Raw genomic sequence first — 20,029 nt, forward strand, 5'->3', positions numbered from 1 at the left:
TATACTCTATGGGATAGTCCCATGACTGGAGAGTCAGTAAGCCTTACTCCCTGTCAGCTCTCACAAGAAATATAAACAAACATAAAAAAGGCTCCCCAGGGTCACCTTGTGTCCAGCAAGGGGCAAAGTTTTGGCGTCAGGGCTTCCTGTTTCTCTCTGTGAGAATCCCTTTGGCTTCCTCAGCCAGGGACTGCCTGATACCCACGGATTCTTTATGGGGATGTGTGCTGGTGAGAGCTCTAAGTGTCTGGGCTGCAGCTGCTATCCTAGGGCTGAATTTACCCAGTACAGATCCTCTGTTCTGCAGGTAATGAGAGTTGAGGGGTTGTGATCTATTACACATTGTCTACCCAATGTGTATCCTGCAGTAGTGGCCTGTACCCCAGTGCGAGCACACAATGCAGTGGGGGAGAAAACAGGCACAGGCCAATCTTGACAGTTTACTAAATGAAGTTGGATAAGCCACATGCAGTAGTTGGAGAACAAAGAGAGTCACTTACTCTTTACATGAAGTTCCACCTCTGCTTTTTTAAATTCAGAATCTTTTGTTGAAAAGCCTAGTGTGTACTTTCCATTATCTTTCACAGTGACACCCCGGAGCAACAGGGATCCATTATTGTACAACATCCATCCTCTTTTTCTGTATGTAGGCCACCAAGAAACAGAATTGTCATTTCTGTAGTATTGTACAATTCTAGGATCCAGGCCCATATACCAGTAAAAGGCTTCCACATCTTCTGGAAGATTATGAACTTCGAAAAGAATGCTTTCCCCTTCAGCAGGATACCGAGGCACTGGTTGGATCATGAGTGGCGAGGCAGTGAGAGGATTACAGAACACAGAAAGAGAAGCTGGGAGGGAAAAGAGAAAAAAGCCATCACACTGGGATCATTGTGCTTGGTGAAAAGATAGTAACCACCCTCCTGAGCAGATGGATTTGTCACTCAGCCTAGAGTTGCAGGTCTATGTCTGTGTGTGTGTGTGTGTGTGTGTGTGTGTGTGTGTGTGTGTGTGTGTGTGTGTGTGTGTCTAGCCCACTTAATGAAGGGCAGAAACATGACTTTCCAACAGTGACCCTGAAAGTGTCATCTCCCTTGCATGGTACTGTCCCCTTTGTTATCTACATGGCTGCTCCCTCACTGCCCTCAGTCAGACATTGAACAACACACTCATGCACACTGGGGTTTGAGATGATGCCTCCCCTGAACTCAAAAGGCCTGGAACTTTCATGTTTTAGTTTATTCTTCAGTTTCTTTTGAGGCAACACTAAACTCCTGATCCTACCTAATAGATGCACTTGCTGCTCTGTCAAGTATCCCTTAGTTTTGAGGCTGTGTGGGGGCTGTGAGCAGTCTAATTTTCAAGGCAGGCTTAGGGCTTTAAAAGGCCTGGGTACTAGGTTGGCTGGTTTTATGACAACTTGACACAGGCTACAGTCATTCTGCAAAACATGGCCTTAGTTGAAAATGCCACCAGATTGGCCTATGGGCAAAACTACAGTAAATATTTTTTTAACTCAGGATTGATGCAAAAGAATCCAAAGCAATGTAGGCAGTTCATGCCCTGGGATAAGAGTCCTAGATGATATAAGAGAGCTGATTGCGCAGGTATAGAGAGCAAATAAATAGGAAGGACTCTTCAGTGGCCTCTGGACCAGTTCCTGGATTTTATTTATGACACTCTCAATTTGGAGTTAATAAATAACCCCAGTTTGACATGGATGTCCTAAAAACATTGTTCCCTACCAGCTTTGTAAGAGGAAAGCACTAGAAAAATTCTCCCCTGGATCACTTTAGTCCAGCTTTGGAAAAATGACAGGATTCAGGCCTCCCTGGTCTATCGCTCCAAGAGCCTGGGCTGACTCTGACATCTTAGGCTGAGTTACTTTCCATCAAGGTCTTCCCTGATGCAGGTAGAATCAGAAGATGGAAGATGATCTATGGACATTTGTCCTGTGCTAACTTCTCAAACCTCCTCATGGGGACACAGTGCAGAGGGGAGGGAGACACAGGCTAAGCATGACAGTCCCATGTGTCCTAGCCCTACCCAGCACTGGACAATCACAGAGAATCACTTACCATCCACCTGGACTTTCACAAGTATTTCTTCTGTTTCCAGAAATGTTCTCTGAATTTGTATAAGGTACAACTCTTCCTGAGTGACACCGCGAAGCAACAGGGTTCCATCGCTATACCATGTCTCTCTGCCAGTGTATGCAGGGCCCAGCTGAGTAGTTTTTTTATCTACCATATATCGGCCAACCTCAACTCTCGACAATGAATTCATCCATTTGTACCAGATAAAGCCTACCATATTCTCCGGCGGATTGCGAACAAGTAGAAAAACATTCCCCCCGTGAGGAACACTGGGTGGCACTGACTCAACAGTGGGCCTGGGAGAGGGTTTAAGGCGTCCACAGGTCCAAAGAATGTCTAGAAGGGAAGAGAGAGATCGATCTAAATTGGGACCTTAGTATTTGACTGACATGCCCCCCCCCATGACAGTGCACTGGCTGGTACCAAAGGTGCAGGACTTGGACTACTAAAAAGCATCCTGCCCTCAGGAGGTCAAAATGCAACCTTTGTGAAACGCTTCTCAGAGCTACCTGGAGCTGAGTCTGGAACAGAGTTCTGGAACCACGGCATCTTTGTTCTCACATCTCTGTGAGGACCTCAAATTTTCCTCTACCATGCCCAAAGTTGATTCCATCAGGGTCTTTCTTAAGGACACATTCCTATGAGAACCCCAAGACTCTAGACAGAGGCTGTTATCCTGGGCTGAGTTACCCATCATCCATTAACTTGTCTGTAAAGTGAAGTCAAATAAAGGACTGTGATCTATTGCCATTATTCTACACCATGTGTGTCCTACACTGAATAATACAACCCATCATGGGGATGCAATGCAGAGGGGAGGAAGGCACAGGACACTCTACTGTGTGTGTCCAATGGAATGAATGCCACCCAGAGCCCAGAATTCACAAAGAATTACTTACTGTTCACGTAGAGGTATGTGCCTATTTGTGACACAGTATCTGTGCGTCTATGAAAAGCTCGTAGAGAATAGACTCCTGTGTCATTCTGGTTGACTTTTTGGATGAGCAGGGATCCATTTCCATACACTGTCTCTCTACCACTGTGAAAACGCCCTGGCACACTTATATCATTGTTTGGTATATATACTATGATTGCGTCATTCATGCTTGTTGCCCCTTTGATCCAGGCAAAGGATAGAAGATTCTTTGGCAGATTGCGGACAAAGAAAAGGACGCTGTCTCCATTGGCCACATAGGGTGGGACAACTTCCACAGATAAACGATCAGTGGTGGAAAGGTGCCAGCAGGTTAAAATGGAGGCTAGTAGGGAACAGAGAGAAAGCATCAATATTGAGCGGATGTGATCATCACTCTGCTTAGGTGTGTGGTTAGTGGTGTGACCACACTTGGTAGACATGAGCAACATGACTTCCATTCCCTCAGAACCTCTGACTGTGTTATTAACTCTCTTAGGAATCCTCTGCTCAGGTGTCTGCCTATATGCCCCTCACTGGGGTGAGTAGCAATGCTTCTCTGAACTCCTGCCCTGGAGAGTCCTCACTTTCTGTTATTTTTCTCTCTTCCCATTGTGATTCCAGTCAACCCATGACTTCATCTTGCAGATGAGCTGACATCAGGTCTGCTAGAACAAGGACATTCTGAAGACAGGTATTAGTCCAGTTAAGTTCCCAGAAAAGATTCAAACAAGAAAGGATAAAGGAAAAGAGATGGAAAGAAAGAAGGAAGGGAGGGAGGAAGGAAGGAAGGAAGGGAAAAAAGAAGAATGAAGGAAGGAAGGGAGAGAGGGAGGGAGGGAGGAAGGAAGGAAGAAAGGAAGGAAGGAAGGAAGGAAGGAAGGAAGGAAGGAAGGAAGGAAGGAAGGAAGGAATGTTTCCCAATGGGATTATCTACATAGTTCCCAAATTTTGATACATATTGTATATGTATATTTCTCAAAGCAGGCATCTCAATGTGTGCATGTGAAGGTGTGTGCCACAAAAGTGTGTGGAGGGAAATGTCTCAGACATATGTGGGTGTATGTCACATCACCTGTGTGGACTGAGGGGTCTCATTTCGCCCATGTGCAGGTGCATGCCACAGCACCTGTGTGGAGGGCAGAGAAGAGCCTACAGGAGTCTGTTCTCTCCATCTGCCCTGTGGGAGCTAAGTGTTAAATCAGGTTTTCATGTCTCCACACAATGAGCCATTTCAAAAACCCATTCCTTCTTGAATTCTATTTGGAGTCACCCAGTCACATTTTGGGACATCAATCTTCAGAACATTGCAGCCAATGTACTGACTATGGACACCGAGTGTTTGAAGCTTTTCTCTTCTCCTCATCACCTCCTACTGCTGAGAATCTCAGGCTGCTGAACCTCTGTCCCTCACTGTATCTTCTGCCCTATGACTGCAAACAGAAACCTGAGTCTCCTCTCAGGCTCCTGTCCTCTTCAGGACACTCTAGACTGCCTCCTGTTTCCTTTCCACCCACACATTCAGAGAGTGGGCACACTTACCTGTGAACAGGAGCCCTTGCCAGGGGGTGCATCCCTTGCAGGGAATCATAGAGGACACCTCCATCTTTCTTCTCACTGTGCTGTCCTCCCTCTGAGGAGAAGAGATACAGCTCTAGCAAGGTGCTCAGGCTTTGCTGTCCTTGTTTCCTTTGAGATGAGTTTCCTCTCCTACTTGAGAACTTCCCAGAACCCAATGGACTGTTGGTGGTGGGATCTGTGTCCAAGGCACTGCTCAATCACTTCCACTCTCAGTGCTGTCCCGCATCCCTCTCAACTTCCCTTTATGTTTCTCCTCCAATAAACATATTGAGCAACAAGGCTGATAAGCATCCCCATGCCCTCAGAGAAAAATGGCTCATCCCAGGGCTGAAACTTGGGTGTGTCAGCACCAGAGGGAGCCTCCATCCTGCCTACGTGTCTTTGTGACACACACACCCAGCTGAACACACAGTCTGCTCTGTGTCCTCAATGGTTTCAGAAAATGGTATTTTTTTAATCCTAGGAAGAAAGTGACAGAGATGTCTCTGAAGGCTGGAAAGAGACCAGCTGAATGATAACTAGGGATGAAGATGAATCTTTTATCACTAATGTCACCAGCCAAAGTTCTGAACTAGAAGCAGTCCAGGAGCACTTGTGTGAGGAGTCCTCAGGGGAAGAGGTGACCAATTGTCTTTGAAAGGACTGAAGGCTCCATCTTATAATAAAGGGTTTCAAGTCTACATTCCTGCAATTTGTGTTGGCTGAACCGTGTGTCTATGTCCTCCCTGATCTTCCTGGGTCACCTTTCACCTTTGCTTATGTGATTCCCTGGTGGTAATTCTGTCTTCCCCTATGAGAGATGCCAGGGTAGAGGGGGTTATTCATGTTTTCCATGCAGAAAGCTGTTTTTAGAAACAACAAGCAGCCAGTCGGTCTGAGCAGAGGCTAGAGGGGAGCTCTGCGTTAGTAGGGACTGGGAAGAAAACAAGTCTGCTAGACAAGATCATGCCTTGCTCAGGGAAGCAATTTTCTGACAGTGAATTGGGCCCTGATATCACCCCTTGGGGAGCACTGGGAGAACTGTAATCTCATGTCTAGGCTTAAGGAAGGCAAGGTCAACAAGTCAACTGTGATCTGCCCTGATACCTTCAACACAGGTGGGATTCAGGGTCTGTCATTCTGCTCACTGTAGTCTCCAGAATTACTAATACCAACTAGGGTAGGATAGGTCTAGGCAGGGTTCCAGATTTGTCCTAGGAAGCCCAGAACTGAAGTTGGAAGCAATGTTATCCAGAGGATGCATATCCTCAGGAGAAGTATTGTGGTCAGAAAATGTCAAAGTAAAATCCTTGGACATTTCTCTTCAGACTAAAAAGAGAGGACATAGCTGGGCATGGTGGTCCGTGTATGTACTCATAGCTCTTGGGAGGTAGAGGCAGGCAGATCTCTATGAATTCAAAGCCAGCCTAGTCTACTAAGTTCCAGGACAAATAGAGCTATTAGACAGAGAAACTTAATCTTGAATAAAAGGAGAGGATATTAATGTAGAGGCTGCACATGAATGTCCTGGCCCATCACTGGTATCTAAATCCTTCCTTCTCTTTACTCACAAGGTTCCTTCACAAGTCTGCTCTTGAGTACAGGGAACATTGATTTAAATGGATGCATCATCTGCTCTTCCTGGTACACTTATCTATGTTTCTTTCTCTCACTTTGATTTTTTTAAAAAAAAAATGCACTTGGCAAAATCAGCTTAGGGGAGAGTAAAGGTTCCATTTCCTTCTGGGGCTGTGTCATAGTGTAGCACTGAAGGAAGTCAAGGAGTAAACATGCTGCTTGCTGGCTCATTCACTGGCTCACTCCATGGCTCATGCATAGCTTTCTATTTCATACAACCAAGGACCATCGACCTAGGGATGGTGTTGCACACAATGGCCTGGGCCCTCCTGCACTAACTAAGGCAATCCCTCACAGTCATGTCCACAGCCAGACCTGATAAAGACTCTGTTGAGAATCTTTTCCCCCAGGCAATGGTGGACTATGTTAAGGTGACAATTAATGCTAACTAGCATCCTGTTTCAAGGTGCTAAGTCCTCCTCCTCCACAGGAAGATTTCAAAGTTAGTACCCCATTCTCCAAGGGGGTATCCCTCTATCTTTGCTGAGGTCTTCACATATCCTTGTTTCCACGACCCCACAGAGCTGGATCCTCAAGGACCTAGGTTTCACTTTTCACACTTACCAGATCCTGAGCCCAATGACACTGTGATGTCCACCACAGAAATTGTGAAGAAGTGAAACAATAACATCAAAACATTTATTTCATGCAGTCATTAGTTGGACACCCCCACAATTTCTGTGATACCTTTACCACAGCACATCTTATAGAAAGGAAGAATAGTAGTTCAAATTTTTGTGGCTATGTTGGTGTCCCAATCACTCCATTCTATATTCCCATTATTAGCAGTTTTAGCTAGGATCACCTTCCTAGATTCCTTGGAATTTCAGTTACACTAGATTTCTAGCTCCTCTCAGAGACATCACCAGATTTCAGTTGTCTCTCCCAGTATTTTCTCTATCTCTTTCTGTCATTCCCTCACAAAACCCTCCTGTCCCAATCTCCACACCCCCACCCAGATTCCAGCCACTTTTTACCCATTATGTCTATTTTATTTCCACTTCATAGGCGAAGCCTTGTTGGAGGAGGTGTGGTCTTGTTTGAGAAAGTATGTCACTGTGGAGAGGGGCTTTGAAGTCTCATATATGCTCAAGCAACACCCAGTGAGAAATACCATTTCCTGTTGCTTCTACATCAAAATATAAGGATTCTCAACTCCTGTTCCAGAAACCATAATGAAACCACGATGTACCTTGATGATAATGGACTAAACCTCTGACAATGTAAGCCACCAAATAAAATGTTTTTCCTCTATAATAGTTGCCATGGTCAAGTTTTCTTTTCCCAAAAATAAAAACCTAGTTAACACAGGTATGTCCCTTGTATCCCTGATCTCTTCAAGACTTTTATCATGAAGGGGTATTGGATTTTATCAAAATCATTTTCAGTATCTAATATGATGATCATGTGTTTTATTTTCTTTCAGTGTGTTTGTGTAGTAGGTCACATTGACAGATTTTTGTATGCTCAACCATCCTTGCATCTCTAGAATGAAGCCCAGTATATCATGTCCAATGATATTTTTAATGTGTTCTTGGATGTGGTTTGCAGGTATTAGATTAAGTATTTTTGAATCCATGTTCATGATCGAGATTGGTCTGTAATTCTCTTTATTTGTTGAGTGTTTTTGTGGTTTGGGTATCAGGGTGACTGTGGCCTCATAAAATGAATGTGGCAATGTTCCTTCTGTTTCTATTTTGTGGAATAATTTAAGGAGCAATCATCTTAGCCCTTTGAAATTGGTAGAATTCTGTGCTAAAATCATCTGGCTCTGGGCTTTTTCTTCAGTTGGGAGAATTTTAATGAGTGCTTACATTCCTGGGAGAATATAACTATATTTGAATTGTTTGCTTGATCTTGATTTAGCTTTAGTAAGCATTATATTTAGAAAAAAAATGTCCATTTCTTTTAGATTTTTCCAATTTTGAAGTTCAGGTTTTTGAAGTATGACCTAATGTTTCTTTGTGTTTCTTTACTATCTGTTGTTATATCACTATTTTTATTTTGCTTATGTTAAATTCAATATTGTTTCCTTGCCTTTTAGTTAGGATAGATAAGGGTTTGTGTAGGGTAAAAAAGTCAACCAAAGAAACACAACCTGACCCTGAAACCAGAGCCAAAGTTACACACTCTGCCCTGACCAACAAAGCACGAAAACCAAGCAATACTTGAGCATGAAATCTAAGTGTTTCTAAGCTCAGGTATTGAAATCTGTCCAATTCCAACCTTAAAATTCTTCACCTGGAAAAACTAGGCCACTAAAACATCCTATATAGGCTCTGTACCTGTTTAGTTTAAATCTGCCTTTTTCTACCCTGGCAGAGGCAGCCACCCTCTGCAATTTCTTTCTCCCAATAAATCTCTTAAAGAAAGCTTGAGTAACAACCTTTTTCACCCCAGTGGAATGGGGCAGAGAATTAATAATTTTCATTGGAGCAGAACAGAGCTGCAATTGCTCTTGCCAGAGAGGAGCAAAACTGCTACATTTCTGTGTGGAAACTCTCTTAGCAGAGAAGAGAGGAGCTCTTCGAACTCTCACCTGAGAGGTGTAGAACTGATACATTCCTACAGGGAAACCAACCTCCACTGGAAAAGAGCTGTGGACACTGCCTAGCATCCAGTGGCTAAACTGCGTTTCCCTCATTGAACCTTGCCAAAATTAACCACATATTTGATCACAAAAGCAAGCCTCAGCAGTTACAAGAAAATTGAAAAAAAAAAAACCATGGAACCACTCTCTACTGGTATATGACACTTACAGTTTGTTTCACTTGTTGATTTTCTCAAAGAACCAACTCTTGGCTTCATTGGTTCTTTGTATTGTTACCTTTGTTTCTATTTTATTGATTTCACCCCTCACTTTGATTATTTCCTGCTGTCCTCTGCTTCTCTTGGTTATATTTGCTTACTTTTGTCCTAGAGCTATGAGGTGTGCTGTTCAGTCGCTAGTTTGAGCTCTCTCTAATTTCTGTATGAAAACACTTAATGCAATGAACTTTCCTGTTAGCCCTGCTTTCATTGTGTGCTATGACTTTGGGTATTCTGTACATTGATTTTTACTAAATTCTAGGAAGTCTGATTTCTTTCTTCATTTCTTCCTTGACTCAGTGGTAAGTCAGTAGAGAGTTGTGTACCATTACCATGAGTATGTAGGGTTTCTGTTGACATTAAAATCCAGATTTAACCTATGGCAATCTGAAATATACATGATTTTTTTTTCAGTTGTCTTGTATTTGTTGAGACTTGCATTTGTGGCCAAATATGTAGTCAGTTTTGAGAAGGGTCAATGATGTGCTGAGAAGAAATCATATTCTTTTGTGACTTGCTGAAATGTTCTGTCCATATTTTAGGTCCATTTAAATCATAACCTCTGTTAGTTACATTATTTCTCTGTTTAGTTTCTGACTGGGCAACCTGTCTATGGGTGAGAGTGTGGCACTCAAGTCTCACACTATTAATGTATGGTCTTCACTATTTGATTTGAGTTTAGTAATGTTTCTTTTGCAAATGAGGATGCCTTGCATTGGGGGTATAGATGATCAGAATTGAGATGTCATATTGGTAGATATTTCCTTGAATGCTTATGAAATGACATTAATTTTGTTTGATTAATTTAGTTTTGAAGTTTGTTTTGCTAGATATTACTAAAGCTGCACCAGAATGCTTCTTAGGTAAATTTGATTGCAGATTTTTTCCCAACCATTTACTCGGAGACACTGTCTATCTTGGATGTTGAGGTGTGTTTGTTATATGCAGCAGAAGGATTCATCCTGTTTTTGCAAGCATATTGTTATCCTGTGTCATATTATTGGTGAATTGAGTCAATTTATATAGAGATATTAATGACCAGTAATTGTTTAATCCTGTTATTTTGTTGTAGATTGTGGTGCTGATAGTGTGTGTGTGTGTGTGAATGTGTGTGTGTGAATGTGTGTGCGTGCGTGCGTGGATTTGCATCCTGGATTTGTGTTACTTTTTTAGATTTAACATTTTCTTTAACTAATAAATTTAAGTGTTCTATCATATCTTCAATGCCTGAAATACTCTCTTCCATCTGTTGTATTCTGATGGTGATGTTTACATCTGTAGTTCCTGTTTGCTTACTCAGATATTCCATTTCCACAGTTCCCGCACCTTCTGTTTCCTTTTTTGTTTCTATTTCATGTTTCAGGTATTGAATAATTTCCTTCACCAGGTTGTTTGTTCTTTCTTGGCATTATTAAAGAATTAATATATTTCCTACAATTACAATTATCTTTTCCTCAAATTTTTAAGGGTGTTTTTCATTCCCTTTAAAGGAACTCTATCATCTTCTTGAAGTTGTTTTTAATATCATTTTCTTGTGCTTTGACAGAATTAGAATATTTAGGTCTTGCTATCATAGAGTAGCTGTGTTCTAGAGGTGACATATATCCTGAGTGTTGTTCATTGTATCCCTTCACTAATGCTCAGGCATCTGGCTTTGAGATAATTAGGCATAGGACTTTATTTCTATTTGTTTTTCTATAAAAAAAAGTTTGTCTTTGTAGGATTGGTTTTTGCTCCTTGGTTTCTGTTTCCTCTTTGCTCTTTTGGTCATTGCGGCCTGAATTTATGGTGGCCAGCATGACCACTGACCTAGTAGGGAGCCTCTGGCCAAATTGGAAGATAGGTGATTAGCTTGGTGTTTAGTGAAGCAGGGGTGTCTCTGTCTTTCTGACTGGTGTGGCCTATATCTGTTTATTAGATTGATGTGGACTGTATATCAATATCAGAATTCAGCAAGAATTGAGGACAGAAACAGAAATTAAGGTGGGTGATGAGCTGGGAAACATTGGGTTGTGGGATGGGACTTTGGGAAGAGAAGCTAGGGAGTGGGCCAGTTCATTAGACAGATGGGTCACACATTTATTCATCTGATTGGTGTAGCTTGTGCTTCAAGACTCTGTTCTCCCACCCAAAGATGGCTTTGGGCTGAATCAAGGTGACACCAAATTCCAACTAGGACACTGTTTTAATCTGTTACACTTTCATCCTCTACAGAGAGAATCCATATGAAATTCTCCATTCTCCAAGTGAGCCTCTGATTCTGTTTGTTGTGGTCATCACAAGTGCTGCTGTCCACTCAGGTCAAGAACATCTTCCCTGAGTGTCACTTTTCCCACTTCCCATATCCTGAGCTCAGGGATACTGTGATGTCCACCATATACACTGTGAAGAGTTAATGAATCAGCATCATCAAAGCATAAGTTTAATACTTAGTCAGGGGAGACCTCCCAGGCATGTTCATCACCTGTCTTTTTGCATCCATTGGAATCAGACCAAAAGCCAATTAATGGCTAGAAAGGACAAGAGCTGGGAACGTTTGGGTTAAAGGAACATGAGAACGTTTAGAAGCTTTAGGTAATCCTTCTGGGTCATGGCAATCATAAAAGTAAATGTATGGGATAAAAATATTTGAGTTAACTATAGGAAAATCTACTTGAATATAAGGTCAAGTATACAAAGAGACCAAATGCTCACTGCCTGGAAAGTTCTTCACTCCTGGGGAAACCCCCCACTTCACATTTCAATACCACTCCAAGGTTATCCAAGAGAAATCAGAGATGCAAAGAGAGGAGGAAAAATCATAGATGGAATGTCATGAGAAAACTAGGATTTGTTCATGCCTGTGACACAGGCTGAGAATTATTTTCGGTATCTATCCATAAAACCAAGGCCTGACCCCAAAGCTTGATGTCGTTTAAAGGCTCCACTTCAAAGATTCATAATTCTCTTCATGTTGGTCCTACAGACACAAACGTTCCAGTTCTCCACAGGGGAGACATAGGATATGCAATTATTAATAGTGATGTTGGGGAGAAAGTACTCTTGGCAGGATATCTGGGGTTTTTCATTTGATAAGCCAGTAGCACAGTGCAGGTTGGTGAAAGGAGGAGAAATTGAGGGTTGACTCTGGATGCAAATGAATATATTTAAGAGGGATATGACCAGGTTGTCTGAACCATCAGGAGCAAACAAAATGAAGCCACATGTGGAGTCAACAGTGGGAAAGGGAAATCCTCTTCTGCAGAAGGTTATAGTATCTTTATAGTAAACTTAGTCGAGCACTGCACACCCAGCACCGGTGCAGATGAGTAAACAAGTACTTATGTAGCATGCATAAGACCTGATATATCTCCAGATACACAAAACAGCCCTAGGACAATATCATGTGTCCACTGAGCCTTAGTCTGAGATGTCCATGTCTCCATCATCCTGAGTCCCTCTAGGCAGGATACATCCCTCAAAGGCCTGGCCAGCCTAGGTGTATTTGTGGTGAATCTCTATCATAAACTCAAGAGGGATCAGGTATCCTGGTTCTAGCTATGTACATTTAGGCAGTTGTAGCCATGGTAAAAAAAAAAAAAATTAATCACGGCTAATATTCAGGTTGAATTGGTCTCTTTGGCACTCACTAAGCTGCATGTTTTATACATAGAGAGTTCTGCATGACTCATAACATTTCATAAAATGAGAGTCCAATTGCCCTCTAGCAGCTCAGACTATCACATTCTGAGAGTCTTTGACCATTTTTCCTCAACCGGTAGATTGTATTCTAACTTTCATGTTCATGTTATAAGGCTACCATCCTCACCCTCCATAGGGCTATAATTGTTTCTTGTGATGGTGAACTTGGGTAGCAATTCTGTGCAAACAACAGAGAGAAGTTTACCCCTGTGTCACCTCTGACCCTACCAAAGGCCTCTTTCAACCAGTGTTGGTCATTCTTTTTTTGTTGTTGTTTGTTTTTAGATTTTATTATCTTTATAACAATATTCATTTTCCTTTACTTTTTTTAACTTTTTTTGTATTTATTTTACAATATTATTCAGTTCTAAATAATAGCCACAGATTCCCTTGTGCTCTCCCTTCCTGCCCCCTCCCCTTCCCCCCAACGCACCCACCATTCCCACCTCCTCCAGATCAAGGTCTCCCTCGAGGACTGGGATCGACCTGATAGACTCAGTCCGGGCAGGTCCAGTCCCCTCCTCCCAGATTGAGCCAAGCGTCCCTGCATAAGTCCCAGGTTTCAAACAGCTAACTCATGCAACGAGCCCAGTACCTGGTACCACTGCCTAGATGCCTCCCAAACAGATTAAGCCAATTGACTGTCTCACCTATTCAGAGGGCCTGATCCAGTTGGGGGCCCCTCAGCCTTTGGTTCATAGTTCATATGTTTCCATTCATTTGGTTATTTGTCCCTGTGCTTTATCCAAACTTGGTTTCAACAATTCTTGCTCATATACACCCTCCTATTTTTCACTAATTAGACTCCCAGCACTCCACCAGGGGCCTAGCCATGGATGTCTGCATCCAGATTCCTCAGTCCTTGGATGGGGTTTATGGCACACCTATTAGGGTGTTTGGCCATCCCATCACCAGAGTAGGTCAGTCCCGGCTGTCTCTCAACGACTGCCAGCAGTCTTTTGTGGGGGTATCTTTGTGGATTTCTGTGGGCCTCTTTAGCTCTTTGTTTCTTCCTTTTCTCATGTGGTCTTCATTTACCATGGTCTCCTATTCCTTGTTCTCCCTCTCTTTTCTTGATCCAGCTAGGATCTCCTGCTCTCTTTCCCACGACCCTCGCCCTTCATTGCTCCCACTCATGACCAGGCTGTTCATGTAGGTATCTTCCATTTCTCCGTGTCTTTCTTGGGGTCCCGTTTTCCAGGTAGCCTCACTGGTGATGTGAGTAGCAGTCCAGTCATCCTTGTTCCACATCTAGCATCTTCCTATGAGTGAGTACATACCATATTTGTCTTTCTGAGTCTGGGTTACCTCACTCAGGATGATTTTTTCTAGATCCATCCATTTGTCTGCAAACCTCATGATATCATTGTTTTTCTCTGCTGAGTAGTATTTCACTGTGTATATGTGCCACAATTTATTTATCCATTCTCCAGTTGAAGGGCATCTGGGTTGTTTCCAGGTTTTGGCGATTACAAACAATGCTGCTATGAACATAGCTGAGCAAGTGCTCTTGTGGTATGATTGAGCATTTCTTGGGTATATGCCCAGGAGTGGTATAGCTGGATCTTGGGGGAGATTGATTCCCAATTTTCTAAGAAAGCACCATATTGATTTCCAAAGTTGTTGTACAAGCTTGCATTCCCACCAGCAGTGGAGGAGAGTTCCCCTAGCTCCACATCCTTTCCAGCATAAAGTGTCTTCAGTGTTTTTGATCTTAGCCATTCTGACAGGTGTAAAGTGGTATCTCAGAGTTGTTTTGATTTGCATTTCCCTGATGATTAGAGATGTTGAGCAATTCCTTAAATGTCTTTCAGCCATTTGAGTTTCCTCTGTTGAGAATTCTCTGTTTAGGTCTAAAGCCCATTTCTCAATTGGACTGTTGGTCGTTTTGATGTCTAATTTCTTGAGTTCCTTATATATTCTGGATATCAGTCCTCTGTCACATGTGGGGTGGGTGAAGATCTTTTCCCATTCTGTAGGCTGTGGCTTTGCCTTGTTGACCGTATCCTTTGCTCTACAAAAGCTTCTCAGTTTCAAGAGGTCCCATTGATTGATTGTTTGTCTCAGTGTCTGTGCTACTGGTGTTATATTTAGGAAGTGATCTCCTATGCCAATGCATTCAAGACTACTTCCTACTTTCTCTTCTAGCAGGTTCAGAGTAGCTGGATTTATGTTGAGGTCTTTGATCCACTTGGACTTAAGTTTTGTGCACGGTGACAGATATGGACCTATTTGCAGCCTTCTACAAGTTGATATCCAGTTATGCCAGCACCATTTGTTGAAGATGCTTTCTTTTTTCCATTGTACACTTTTGGCTTCTTTGTCAAAAATTATATGTTCATAGGTGTGTGGGTTAATGTCAGGGTCTTCAACTTGATGCCATTTTTCCACATGTCGGTTTTTATGCCAATACCAATCTGTTTTTATTACTGTAGCTCTATAGTAGAGCTTGAAGTCAGGGACTGTGATGCCTCCAGAGGTTGTTTTATTGTACGGGATTCTTTTGGCTATGCTGGGTTTTTTGTTTTTCCATATGAAGTTGAGTATTATTCTTTCCAGGTCTGTGAAGAATTGTGTTGGTTTTTTGATGGGGATTGCATTGAATCTGTAGATTGCTTTTGGTTAAATTGCCATTTTTACTATGTTGGTCCGGCCTATCCATGAGCATGGGAGATCTTTCCATTTTCTGACATCTTCTTCAATTTCTTTTTCAGGGACTTAAAATTCTTGTCATATAGGTCCTTCACTTGCTTGGTTAATGTTACCCCAAGGTATTTTATGTCATTTTTGGCTATTGTAAAGGGTGATGTATCTCTAATTGCCTTCTCAGCTTCTTTTCCATTGTATATAGGAGGGCTACTGACTTTTTGAGTTGATCTTGTATCCTGCTATGCTGCTGAAGGTGTTTATAAGCTTTATCAGTTCCTGGGTGGAATCTTTGGGGTCACTCAAGTATACTATCATGTCATCTGCAAATAGGGAAAGCTTGACTTCTTCCTTTCCAATTTGTATCCCCTTAATCGCCTTATGTTGTCTTATTGCTCTGGCTAGAACTTCAAGTACTATATTGAATAAGTATGGGGAGAGTGGACAGCCTTGCCTCATTCCTGATTTTAGTGGAATTGCTTTGAGTTTCTCTCCATTTAATTTGATGTTGGCTGTTGGCTTGCTGTAAATTGCCTTTATTATGTTTAGGTATGTTCCCTGTATTCCTGATCGCTCCAAGACTTTTATCATGAAGGGGTGTTGGATTTTGTCAAATGCCTTTTCTGTATTTAGTGAGATGATCATGTGGTTTTTTCTTTGAATTTGTTTATATGGTGTATTACATTGATGGACTTTGTATTACATTGATGTTGAACCACCCTTGCATCCCTTGGATGAAGCTTACTTGATCATGGTGGATAATTGTTCTCAAGTGTTCTTGGAGTCTGTTTGCTAGTATTTTATTGAGTATTTTTGCATCAATGTTCATGAGGGAGATTGGTCTGTAGTTCTCTTTCTTTGTTGCATCCTTGTTTGGTTTAGGAATCAGGGTAATTGCAGCCTCATAGAAGGAGTTTGGTAATGTTCCTTCTGTTTCTATTATGTGGAACAATTTAGAGAGTATTGGTATTAACTCTTCTTTGAAGATCTGGTAGAATTCTGTGCTGAAACCATATGGTCCTGGGCTTTTTTTGGTTGGGAGACTTTTAATGACTGTTTCTATTTCCTTAGGGGTTATTGGACTATTTAAATAGTTTATCTGGTCTTGATTTAGCTTAGGTATATGGTACCTATCCAGAAAACTGTCCATTTCTTTAGGATTTCCAGTTTTGTGGAGTAGAGGTTTTTGAAATATGACCTGATAACTCTCTGGATTTCCTCAATGTCTGTTGTTATGTCCCCCTTTTCATTTCTGATTTTGTTGATTTGGATTCTCTCTCTCTGTCTTTTGGTTAGGTTGGATAAGGGCTTATCTATCTTGTTGATTTTCTCAAAGAACCAACTCTTTGTTTCATTAATTTTTTGTATTATTCTCTTAGTTTCTAATTTATTAATTTCACCTCTCACTTTGATAATTTCCTGGCGTCTATTCTTCCTGGGAGACTTTGCTTCTTCTTGTTCTAGAGCTTTCAGGTGTGCTGTTAAGTCACTAGTGTGGGATTTCTCCAACTTCTTTATGTGGGCATTTAGTGCTATGAATTTCCCTCTTAGCACTGCTTTCATAGTGTCCCATAAGTTTGGGTATGTGGTGTCTTCATTTTCATTGATCTCTAGGAAGTCTTTAATTTCTTTATTTCTTCCTTAACCCATTGGTAATTCAGTTGAGCATTATTCAGTTTCCATGAGATTGTAGGTTTTCTGTAGTTTTTGTTGTTGTTGAAATCTAACTTTAAACCATGGTGGTCTGATAGAACACAGGAGGTTATTCCAATTGTTTTGTACATGTTGAGATTTACTTTGTGGCCAAGTATGTGGTTGATTTTAGAGAAAGTTCCATGGGGTGCTGAGAAGAAGCTATATTCTTCCTTGTTAGGATGGAATGTTCTGTAGATATCTATTAGGTCCAATTGGGTCATGACATCAGTTAAGTCCTTTATTTTTCTGTTAAGTTTCGATTTGGGAGATCTGTCCAGTGGTGAAAGTGGGGTGTTGAGATCTCCCACTATTAATGTGTGGGGTTTTATATGTGGTTTAAGCTTTAGTAATTTTTTTTACATATGTGGGTGCCCTTGTGTTTGGGTCATAAATGTTCAGAATTGAAACTTCATCTTGGTGGATCTTTCCTGTGATGAATATGTAATGCCCTTCTTGATCTCTTTTGATTGATTTTAGTTTGAAGTCTATTTTGTTGGATATCAGGATGGCTATACCCGCTTGTTTCTTAAGACCATTTGATTGGAAAGTCTTTTCCCAGCCTTTTATTCTTAGGTAGTGTCTGTCTTTGAATTTGAGATGTGTTTCTTGTATGCAGCAGAAAGATGGGTGCTGCTTTCCTATCCATTCTGTAAGCCTATGTCTTTTTATATGTGAATTAAGTCCGCTGATATTAAGGGATATTAATGACCAGTGATTGTTCATCCCTGTTATTTTTGGTGGTAGTGTGTGTGTACTTTTCTTCTTTGGGGTTTACTGTTGTGGCTTTACCTATTGCCTGTGTTTTCTAGTGTGTATCTGACTTCCTTCGGTTGGAATTTTCATTCTAGTGCTTTCTGTAGGGCTGGGTTTGTGGATAGGTATTGTTTAAATCTGGCTTTGTCTTCGAATGTCTTGTTCCTTCCGTCTATGATGATTGAAAGTTTTGCTGGGTATATTAGTCTGGGCTGACATCCATGGTCTCTTAGTGGAACAATTACAGCATTACATCTGTCCAGGTCCTTCTGGCTTTCAATGTCTCCATTGAGAAATCGGGTGTTATTCTGATGGGTTTACCTTTATAGAACACTTGGCCTTTTTCTATTACTGCTATTAATATTCTTTCTTTATTCTGTACATTTAGTTGTCTAATTATTATGTGTCGAGGGGACTTTTTTGGGGGGTCTATTCTGTTTGGTGTTCTATAGGCTTCTTGTATCTTCATAGGCATTTCCTTCTTTAAGTTGGGGAAGTTTTCTTCTATGATCTTGTTGAATATATTTTCTGTGCCTTTGAGTCAGTATTCTCCACCTTCTTCTATCCATATAATTCATAGGTTTGGTCTTTTCATGGTGTCCCAAATTTCTTGGACATTTTGGTTCATGACTTTGTTGGCTTTAGTGTTTCCTTCGACTGATGAGACTATTTCTCCTACTGTATCTTCAATGCCAGAGATCCTCTCTTCCATCTCTTGCATTCTGTTGGTTATACTTTCATCTGAAGTTCCCGATCTTTTACTCAGGTTTTCTATTTCCAGCATTCCCTCTGTTTGTGTCTTCTTTATTTTTTCAATTTCCCTTTTCAGGTCTTGGACTGTTTCCTTTATTTGTTTAATTGCTTTTTCATGATTTTCTTTCAGTACTTTATTGTTTTCTTGCAAGACTTTATTGTTTTCTTCTAATTTGTTTGCCCTTTCCTCTAGTTGTTTACAACGTTCTTCCAATTTTTTTTGTCTTTTCCTCTACACAAGCCTCTACCTTCTTCATGATGTTACTCATAAGGCTACTTTCTTCTGCTTCTTCCAATTTTTGATGTTCAGTTCTAGATGTTGGAGGCGGGCTAGGTTCTGGTGATGCTGTATTGCTCTTCATTTTGTTGTATGTACTTCTGACTTGATGTCTGCCCATCTCCTTGTGGTTCCTTCTTGGTCTTATCAGTGTACTTGGTTCAGAAAGAGCTGACAGATTCAGGAAGTCTCTCTCTCTTGGTCAGATGGGAGTTCTCTTGTCCAAATGGGTACTCCAGGGCAGGATGGAAGCTCTTATCTGGACCGGAAGTCTGGGGAAGGATGGGAGCTTTTGTCCAGACAGGAAGTCCAGGGTAGGATGTTCGTTCTTTGGTCCAGAAGGGAAGTCACAGACCCAGTGTTGGTCACTCTAACATCAACTCCCAATCCATGTTTTTGTGAACTAGGTAGAAGATGACTCACAGTCAGATAATGAAGGACGTGAGTAATCAGAAGTGGTGGGTCTTGTGTGCTGTGTGGGAGAAACACTATTGCCATGTGTGTCCTGAGCTGCAGAGCATGATGATACAGACCTAGGATCTGGAGTCAGATGCCCATTGTCTCGCCTGGTCCGAACTGACCCACTCCTGTCTGCCACCTGAGAGTGCTCTGTCCCTCCTGCTGTACTGATGTCCACTGCAGAGCCTGGGGCAGTGCCCTCTGAGGCACTGATGTTCAAGAAGCGTACAGGATAGAACTACATGGCCAGAGAGAGAAGAAGACAAGAGATTCTGTAGAGGAGTGGCGGATTATATCCTCACCATGAGGCCACAGAAGGCAACAGAATTGCAGACTGGTTATGAGCTGCCATGCCTGTACTGGAAACAGAACATGTGATCTCTACAAGAGCAAGCAGTCATTTTAACCACCATGCCATCTCTCTAACACACACAGGTAGATATTTTCAGAAGTAGATCTGACTGAAAGAAGGTAGTGAGCAAGAACTAGCTGGAATTCTGGTTGAAAGGGACAAGTGCATTTAGCAGATCTGGGTTAGGGATATGGGATGCTAAGTGTCTCTATATGAGACAATTGTTACTAATACCCAGGATCTAAAGCCAATCCCCAAAATGATTGCTTCTCTAAAGAGCACAATGAGGTATGATGAGAGGCAGATGCTAGAGTTGTTTGCACTCAATGTCTTTCTGAGCAGAGAGAGCCATGGGTAAGATGCAGGATCTTTTGCAAGGTACAAAGCAAAGCCCTTTC

The 20,029-nt window shown here is 41.7% G+C and overlaps 2 protein-coding genes across 2 annotated transcripts in view; one reads left to right on the forward strand and one right to left on the reverse strand.

Annotated features, from left to right (window-relative positions):
• LOC119087225 (pregnancy-specific glycoprotein 22-like) overlaps positions 1–4,827 on the reverse strand; it is a 39,753-nt gene extending 34,926 nt beyond the window's left edge. The window contains exons 1-4 of the mRNA XM_037201924.1: positions 4,552–4,827; positions 2,996–3,355; positions 2,079–2,432; positions 501–851 (exon numbers count right to left, since the gene is read on the reverse strand). Coding sequence (XP_037057819.1) covers positions 501–851; positions 2,079–2,432; positions 2,996–3,355; positions 4,552–4,615 — 1,129 coding nt within the window. The 5' untranslated portion in view covers positions 4,616–4,827. The remainder of the gene's footprint in view (positions 1–500; positions 852–2,078; positions 2,433–2,995; positions 3,356–4,551) is intronic.
• The window catches only part of LOC114685891 (pregnancy-specific glycoprotein 22-like), a 577,069-nt gene that overhangs the window by 519,107 nt on the left and 37,933 nt on the right, over positions 1–20,029 (forward strand). Inside the window, exon 6 of the mRNA XM_037201885.1 lies at positions 11,049–11,068. Within this exon, the coding sequence (XP_037057780.1) occupies positions 11,049–11,068 (20 nt within the window). The remainder of the gene's footprint in view (positions 1–11,048; positions 11,069–20,029) is intronic.

Source organism: Peromyscus leucopus, chromosome 1 (genome assembly GCF_004664715.2).
Source record: "Peromyscus leucopus breed LL Stock chromosome 1, UCI_PerLeu_2.1, whole genome shotgun sequence".
In the NCBI taxonomy this organism is placed as follows: domain Eukaryota; kingdom Metazoa; phylum Chordata; class Mammalia; order Rodentia; family Cricetidae; genus Peromyscus; species Peromyscus leucopus.